The sequence below is a fragment of the Haliotis rufescens genome, unplaced genomic scaffold, assembly GCF_023055435.1.
Source record: "Haliotis rufescens isolate VD_foot unplaced genomic scaffold, xgHalRufe1.0.p SCAF_7, whole genome shotgun sequence".
Classification (NCBI taxonomy): domain Eukaryota; kingdom Metazoa; phylum Mollusca; class Gastropoda; order Lepetellida; family Haliotidae; genus Haliotis; species Haliotis rufescens.
The window spans coordinates 13,223,458-13,233,135 of NW_025964361.1; the positions used below are offsets into that span (position 1 = coordinate 13,223,458).

The 9,678-nt window shown below is 38.9% G+C and overlaps 1 protein-coding gene across 1 annotated transcript; it reads right to left on the reverse strand.

The window, feature by feature from the left end:
* Nucleotides 1-4,397: 4,397 nt before the first annotated feature.
* On the reverse strand, nt 4,398-8,906 carry LOC124141877 (PH domain-containing protein YHR131C-like). Its single transcript, XM_046510054.2, has 3 exons — nt 8,775-8,906; nt 5,713-5,800; nt 4,398-4,930 (listed from the first exon to the last, which is right to left on the reverse strand). The coding sequence occupies exons 2-3, from the start codon at nt 5,789-5,791 to the stop codon at nt 4,701-4,703; spliced, it is 309 nt and encodes a 102-aa protein (XP_046366010.2). The 5' UTR covers nt 5,792-5,800; nt 8,775-8,906; the 3' UTR covers nt 4,398-4,700.
* Between the last annotated feature and the right edge of the window lie 772 nt (nt 8,907-9,678).

Genomic DNA, 9,678 nt, shown 5'->3' on the forward strand with positions numbered 1-9,678 from the left:
AACACTGACATTGTACACTCCTTTCATTACCATCACAAAGAAGACAGACATTGTACACTCCTTTCATTACCATCACAAAGAACACTGAGATTGTACACTCCTTTCATTACCATCACAAAGAACAACACGGACAATGTAGACACCTTTCATTACCATCACAAAGAACAACAAGGACATTGTACACTCCTTGCATTACCATCACAAAGAACAAAACAGACATTGTACACTCCTTTCATTACCATCACAAAGAACAAAACAGACATTGTACACTCGATTCATTACCATCACAAAGAACCCTGACATTATACACTCCTTTCATTACCATCACAAAGAACACGGACAATGTACACAACTTTCATTACCATCACAAAGAACAACACAGACATTGTACACTCCTTTCATTACCATCACAAAGAACACAGACGTTGTGCAAGAACTGGTTTGGTTAACAACTTGCTGACATTATGTATCATCACGCCTCTATATCGTATCACAAACACGGCTATCGGTTTATACGATCAGCCTTCTTCAAATAATTGTTCTCACAATAATTATTTAATGGTAGGAGTGATGGTGAAAGGTCAAAGTTTGGATGTGGGTTAACAGTTTTGACCAATATCATTATCATATTCATACTTTCCTTGTTTTAGCGATAAGATATAAAAAAAATACTGCTACGGCTGTGTACGTATTGATTGTCTCTAACAGACATACAAGTGGAACAGCAATGGTGACAATAAGCATCCCTGTTTTACACCTCTGTTGACTCCGAACCGTGATGTGTGTAAATGGTCTATCCTATCTGAGCACTTGGCATTATCGTATAGGGACTAGATAGCTTGCAGCATTCTCCCTCTCACGTGTATATAAAAATAATCTTATACTGGATATTCTGTAACAGACTATTGTTTAGATACCCTATTGTCTCGCATATATCATGGTGACTGCACTTATATCCAGAACAATAGGTGAGGGTACAGTACAAACCAAACCTATTTGGGGCGTGGCCTAAACCTACCAGTGCAGCGGTGCGTTATAAATATTTTCATTGCCTGTTATGACTTGGTGGCAGTGTCTATGTACCATATAACCCATCATGTGGTACTTCGCGGCTATAGTGATATCTCAGCCACAAAATAAACATCGATATAGAGCAAAGCTAAGGATGTGTCTATTTCTGCAAATCCTACAAAATAACAACATTGCATACATTATTGAATGCATGAAAGGACATTTGATCTCGACATTGACTACACTTATTTTCTGTAACTTGCTTTTTATGACTAACATCCTGTTTCGGTTCAATAAATCATCTGTTGCTCTCGGTTCTACTCTGCACAATGAATGCATCCATGTCAGGAATTAATCCCTTGAGTAGACAACTGAAGGCATTTTCTATGTTTTTTTTCGAATTCTTGGCATCAGTTGTGTACCCGGTTATCTAACATGTACAGATGAACCGCCAGGCTCGGTTACTTGGTTTATGACGTTTTATTGTACCCCGACGGCGTGATCCTTGCTCACAATATCAATCACTAGATTGTCTGACCTAAATATGTTAAGGCCCCGTCATATAGCTGTACTATTGTCTGTGGCGTTAAGAAAACGAAACGAAATGAGGTTAACCCGTGAGTCATTTGCCATTTTACAGTGAATACTCGTTAAAACTGACACCGCATTTCCCCCCAGAAACCCCATTGACAGACGATAACTACTTTTGCAAGTATCGTCTAAAAAGACAATACTCCGTCAAGGTATTTGGTAATTTCGTTTTTTTTAACTCTCTACGTATGTAATCCGCAAAAAAACACAAAGGCCCAGTTGTGTTAACTGCGCCGCTAAAACGTGCAATGATCCTCAGTGATCGTGCGGTGTAATCCTAGATTCGGCTTGATCATTATCATTTGTTGATTGTGACCATACCCGTGCTCGTGTGATCCGCCAATGTAGAAGGGGAAATTCCTTAAATTCCGGAAATAGCTGTTACCTCGTGATGCATACCTCACCGCCAAAAGAAACGCGAACAATAGAAACCTATAGAGAAGTAGGTTAAGAAAAGATGTTTCCAATGTGCATCTATTAATGACAAACCTAAAAATTAGTTGAGTGTTACCACAGTGTCTTTATTCATATCACGATATGCTGCACGTGATTTTCAAACTTTACACGCTTACCTTGCACGAGACAATTGTTTACATCTCGAGTCTTGGATCTATGTGATGCGATCATGGTTCTCGGTTCTCACAGCATTACATTATGTTCGTTTGTCCATCGAATCAATCTAATATTGCTTGAATATGAGTAATTCTTCGAAACTTAGCCAATATATATGGTATTCGCGTTTCTTTTGACGGTGAGTATATATGCATGACATGCTGCTCAAAAATGGCGTAAAGCACAACTCCGCACATTTACTCTGACTGATCAGTGATGAGAACAGTTATAACTCTCCTCATAGCTACGTATATTAATCTCTTGAAGACTGCATGAGTACATACTGGCTGGCTGAATACTGGTATATTTTGTGCCTACTGGAGTTAAAAGCAACTATTTTATAATAAATATGACGCGTCCAGAGATCGAACCCCCGACCTGCGTGATTAATTATATAAGTGCGTGCGTGACTGCCTGATTGCTTATGGGCGTAAGATCTTTTGGTATGACACGTCAGTGGATCAAACTACCGGCGTGCGTATGTGCGTATGTGCGTATGTGCGAATGTGCGTGTAGCAGAATGTAAAATAGTGTGTATTTTAACTTACGTATTTTAAACTTAGGTTAATAATTGAGTTACGTATGGTAATAGCTCCTTAAACTAACCTGAACACTCTCTACTAATCCTTAGGTACAGTATGGGGTAAAGTTATGTAAGGTCTTAAGTGATCTGGTCCAGCCACAGCTTGGCCAGTGATTGCTTTTAAAATTTTCCTTTTGTTTCTGTAGCATGTGACCAGGTTTTTAGCTTTAAACACTTCAATATTTCTCTTCTCTGGTCACTGCTACATAACAACTCTGCATGATTCACAGCACTGCACTGATTGGGGTAAGTTAATTTAGACTTCTTTAGTATCTATATTCATCATAAGGAGGTTAGGATCTCATATTTTATTCTTGTTGAGTACAATTTTATCATTTTAATTGCATATTTCTTATATAGTATAATTTGCAGTATGATCCACATGATACGCAATGATGTAAATATATTACTTATTCTTCAAAGTCATGATAGATTAGTGTACATTGTGATATTAAGTCATGGCTAGAGTAACCAATTAGAATATAGTGTAATTAATGTTAAGCAACCATATTGTTATAAGGTGCTTTCAGTAATGTATATAGATTATAGCTTGAAGCTGTATCTATTAGAATAGATTTATCATTAGCAATAATTTATAGCTTACAGCTATAAATGTAATAATATATTGGACAGTATTTTAGTACACTAAGTCTTGTATGAGTTAGTTGATGATTATGTACATAGTTCTATGAAAGTGTCAGTAAATATGTACTGATGTAGTACATATAAATATTAGGTTTATATTACTGTGTGTGTGTGAGAGAGAGAAAGCATGTATGTGTGCGTATTATATACAGTTTACTTAATTGTGTCATTTCATTATTAGGCATAGAGGCAGATATAAAGCCATACTGTTGGCATTGACGGGATGAGCCTGCGTCCCTGAGACGAGGTTGGTATTTATGTGTTAATAGTTGTATGTATATATTATTATATTTTGATGTGTATTGTATCATATAAATGGGATTTGTAGCTGTAATATATATACGGCTGATGGTCGTTCTGATAATATATGCTTAAATTCATGCTCATAGTAACAAGTAAATGTAATATGTTTGTTTAATTACACATGTTATAGATTCTTGTAATTGTATATTACTAATCCAACCTTATTATGTTATGTTTTGGGGAATTATCATCCATAGCCATATTGTGTTTGGATCTCCATATCCCTTATATGAACAGACAGAATAAACCCCATGAACCCCCAAACAAGTATTCGTCGTTATTACCTAGACGTTATACCGCTGTAACATGCGTCACGTCTTTTGTAATGAAATGTCCGGGGATCAGACCACCAAACTCCCCCTCTCTGGGCCGACGCTGTATTTACTAGACCAGGGAGGCCGACTATTTGTAAAGTCAAATAAATAGACCATCCAAATGGGCCTCCAGACATCCAGACCTCGACTCCCCAACACGGGTTTACCTGAACTAGTTTATATAGGAACTGGCTACTAACCAGGTATTACAATACAAGCCAAATTTCAATGGCTGAAAGGAGTGAAGTTGATCATTTTGTCGTTGGTCTTTATCTGTATTTGAGTCCAAAATATTCTTTCCGGTGATCCTGTTCATTAAATACAATAGACAAATCAAAGAAGACGGTCAGGTGTTTATTTCCATATGAAGACAACAATGTATAGACAGTGTTTGTGAGGGTAGAATTCTTATCATATCGAAAAATGTTTTTGTAAACAGTAACAATAGGCACAGTGTGTGCTGTTTCACGAATAAAAGTTGATATTTGGTGCGCTTTGTCGTGTTCACTCATGTCCTTCAGATTAAATTAAACCACCGTGAACGACACTGTTGTGTTAAGCCAATCAATAAGAAACCTGAGTCCGCCACGTTATATAGCAGTGATGTCCATTGAATTGGATCACTAGGCATTATCACTGCCTCAGTTTCCGTCTTCATCCTCGCCGCCATCATCGCCGCCATCATCGCTGCCATCATCGCCGTCGTCATCGTCGCCATCATCGCCGCCGTCATCGCCGCCATCATCGCCGCCATCATCGCCGCCATCATCGCCGCCATCGGTTGCTGCAGGAGCCTCAGTTGCAGCAGGAGCCTCAGTTGCAGCAGGAGCCTCAGTTGTAGCAGGAGCCTCAGGTTCAGCAGGAGAAGTGGCTGTGCCCGAGAAATATATATGTAATGACATAATGTTACATAATGATGAAAAAAAGGCGATCCCTTTACATATTGGGACATGGCTATAGATAAACCCATAATCGACACGTAAATAATATGGCTTTAAAACTGGTATGTTCGCCCAACAGATCAGAACAACATAGATTTGGTCAACTGGTAGCAGTACTGTACAGCTTTCATTAATTGATTGAATACTATCGCCTGTATGATTCAAATACAAACTTATGTGATATGCATTCGCGCCGAATAAGTACATACCGACAATGGATAATAATAGGTGCATTTATAATGCACCCAATTCCATTTACCAAGTGGATGCTCATGCTATTATTACGCCGACCAATGGATCAGTGTGCACTCAATTTTCATTCTCAGCTCCCTGGGGACTATACAACCCAAGCTGCTTGTGAGGTGCTCGAAGGTTAACAACCACATTGCCATCTCATCCTACCGGGTACCTATTCAGTGCAGGGCGAACAGAGGCACATTTCGAAAAAGGTCATTGCCAAAGGAGACACCACATGTGCTTCCGTGTGTGACAGGAAGCCTTTACTGAAAACTCTCACGAGTCAAGCTCTTGAACGCGGTCACCCATCCAACTGCTCTCCGAGACGGACGTTTCTTAACTTCATCTGTATGTGACCTGTGCGTTGTGAACCGGACCACGTGCCAACGAATTTGACTTTATTTTTCGAAAGATCTCGCTTTTTCACTTCACGCATAAACACACATAAACAGAGATGTTCAAAGTAAAACCTCACCTGGTATTGCTTCACCCATTTGCAACAAGCAAGCAAATGCCAGCACGACCGCCATGATCATAATCGTCTGGGTCCTCATAATGCTATTCTGTAATGCATGAAACAAAAGATATGTTTAATTTTGTTTTATAATAATACCTCATTATCTGGAACTCCCGCTGACCAGATAAATAGTTCGACTTATCCGGGTTTTGAGATATCCGACGCGACCTTATTACCGTTTGACTTAGTCACCAGACATCAGAAAACAAACACATCGTTTGTTAGATAAATAACGCCTGTATTACAAGAAATGAAAACCAAAGCATTTATCATATTTATCGATTAATGCATGCATGTTCATTTTTTTCAAACTCCAAGTTGTGCTAGGTTGAACTTTTCAACACTTTCAAGTTCGACTGATAACGGAAAGTTTTAACTTTTTTGAAACTCCTGAGACAACAGGGAAGTCGACACATCCATTTCCAAACACACGAGTTACATATTGGTAGACGTTTGCCGCGACCGGACTGCGTATTCCACACAATCGGGGATTCGACTCATCCGACTTTGAGGCAATGGGGTTCGGCTGTATTTCGCTGATGACAACCTACACCTTGTGATATTTACCATCCCCAAACACACAAGCGTGATAACCTCTTCATCATATAATGTCATTCTTTAATTCTGTGCTTTAAAATCGCTTCCCGCTCTCACAAACATTACCGAAACATTGCGAGTTTTCCTGGAATGCGCGCATTAATATTTATTACGTCACAGGGTAAGTGATGTGTCAGTCGGACAGTGACAGTAGCCAATATAGTTCCAACTGAAATCTGTTTCTTATACAGTGGCGAAGCAGCATATACGCAAAACAACAGTTGTTTTAAATTGCCTTTCGCGGCAATCCATAGGTCTGTCCGCTAGAGTTACTGCCCTTTGTCAAAGGGAAGCTACTCTAACCCTAGTCTATGAGACGTCACGGCCACGGTCAGACGTTGTTGACAGTCGGTCTGTCCTGTCATAACGTTAAGAAGTGTAGTCAGATGTACACACAGCGACAAAACGAAACAAGGTAACAATTCAAACATATTTCGGCAAAATCCAACTACTTTAATTTGTGGAGAAGGTTTCAAGCCGCAGAGGTCTACAAGCACAGATATGGCTACTGATCCCGCATGGCTAGGCCTCGTGCCCTCGCAAAATTTTTTCGAAATTTGTATCTCCAAAGTTGCCAAAACTTATAAAATGCCTTAGCTACGTCAGAGTTAGACACTGACTTTCAGTATGTTAGACTGTTCTTTTCATAATGATAGCAATTATCCCTGTAGTTGATCCAGATTCCCGATGGTTAATTCTGACTCGATCGCCGAATGACGAGGGGGACGCCATATTTGTTTATAAACAGCGAAAGTAGTCCTACTTGACCTTTGATATTTGCATCTCTATCCGCATATGACCCCAACGGATATCGTTTTTATCCGTTGGCTTTATCCTGCCGAGAAACCTACCCATTATATGATATCAAATGCTATGTTCACTGCAGTGTAATATCAAGCGTTATGTTCACGGCAGTGTAATATCAAGTGTTATGTTCACAGCAGTGTAATATCACAGTCGTTCACTCTGAAGTACTGTATATAATAAATTGCCTCTGTGCAATTGAAGTATGACAAACTGTTTTGTTGTAACTGAAGGTTTTCAAACACATATGAAAGATACATTGGGATGTGCGACTTTGCTCAAACTTAGTCCCTCTTTAGGCACATATGCTCAGGGTCTTGTCAAGGGGAGTCAAGTGAGTGAGTGAGTGAGTGAGTGAGTGGGTGAGTGAGTGAGTGTGTTGTTAGGCCGCTTTTAGCGATATACCAGCAATATCACGGTGGGGGACACCGAAAATGGGCTTCACACATTGTACCCATGTCGGGAATCGAACCCGGGTCTTCGGCTTGACGAGCTAACGCTTTAACTACAAAGCTACCCGTCCGCCCCTAAGGACAATGGACAATATATGACTCGAAAACAAGAAAATATTTCTTGGCACAGCTCTATGCTAGTAGCGGTACGTTTCATCCCTGCTGGACTTACGTGAAAAGAAGCATCGAATGCGCGTTACATGTAAAACGTAGCTGCACAAAATAATGAAATATCAAACTCCTTTTCGTGATGATATAACATTGCATGTTGGCACATATATGCCCATGTAAGAACTAACAGGCGAAAGGGTACCGGTAGTGGGTACTAGTTATAGATGAACACATGACACAGCCTAATGAGAAATATACAGAAGAGAGCTGAGACGGTGTCATGCAGACATTAATATGAACAGTGTTGACTCCAGCTTAGTAACTACGTGCGTGGCATTAATCGTTCCTATTCCTGCTTAATGTCAGACAGATTGATTATATAGCATATGACAGCATTTTAAATATCGATGGAAACCTAAAAGGGGTTGTTCAAGACAAGCTTCTCTGACTGATCATTCTCAACTTTTGACGTTGTATTGAAATATACACACACATATGGACAAAAACGGAGTAATAGGATGTGACAAAACCACAATTTGTTTTAATCACGGATGTAGATACCTCGATTAGGCATTAGTTGTAACATGTACTAGGTAATCCATTAAACATTTGGTATGCGGAAAATAACTTTTGAGTTTCTGTAAAAGCTTTCCCGTTTCATATTATCCACATACGCAATTTCATTCCTTAGTGAACAAATAAAGATTATGGTCAGGAGAATTGTGTCATGCGATGTTAAAAACACCAATACGTGTGTGGATGGTGCACTTGTACATGTATATACATATACCTTATATTATGACAACATTATGACTCGAACCAGGCCCCTCTATGTGACGAGCAAAAGCACTAACCACTAAACAGCCCCACAGTACCTTACAAAAAGTAATCAGAAACGCAAATATTCACACCGTGTGAACAGTTAAGATGATGCATTTGCAATATTCGATAAAGAGGTATAAAATGAGCTCAATGTACAAGATTACAAACAAAATAACGCAAACTATTTGCAGAAGAGTATATAAGTATATAAGAAGTAAAACAAGTTCAACTTACGTCAGACAAAACACTCGTAGCCAAACAACATCAAATGCAACGTTTCACAAATCTACACGTGTATATATACCTGTTTCTATGACCTCTGCGGATTTGAATAAGGTTGTCTTTTTTATCTGATCTCTGACTGTGCAGGAGATGGAGAACATACGTGCTTCATACACGTGTACATTGCCTCGTCATGGGGTTCTAAACGTCATTGTGTTTGGTGCGTTGTTTTGTGAAAGAACTCGGCAACATGTGTGATTATACGTAGGCACATTGTTCACGGCAGAAAATGCTGGTTCTATGTCGATCAAACATACTCTCGGAATATAGTGTATGGTAGTTTCTCAACTGATAATATTTTATAGGATATGTATACCTGAGTTAAATGCGGTTTCAAATGTATAACAATGCACAACTATGCATTTTATATTCCACAGAGCAAAATGCATTTATTGTATTTACAAATGTTATTGTTATTTTCAGTGTTCTTTCCGAAAACATCAATGTAAATGATAATAATGCTATTTCCTCTTCTTCAAATCATATCCATGTAGAAATTTAGAATACTAAACTCTCTCACGTGTAACACAACTTTTATGAATCGAGTGAATAGTTCTAGTATCTGACGATCAAACGCGAGTCAGATGCCAGAAAAATAACGAGTTTAGTATTATATTCATTACTTGCAGTTTTGTTACACTTTTAAAAGAAAATTTCACTGTTGTGTGTGAATATGCAGACAATTACGCGATTCAAAACATAATCCATTGAAATTAACAGGACAATGCTTCAAACACATTAAAAGTTGACACGTATAGATTTAATATCACACAACGGGCTACCTTTACAATTCAGGAGTTCGTTCCACAAAGCTATCGTGTCACAAAGGTGATCGTAACTCCCAAACTTTAACATC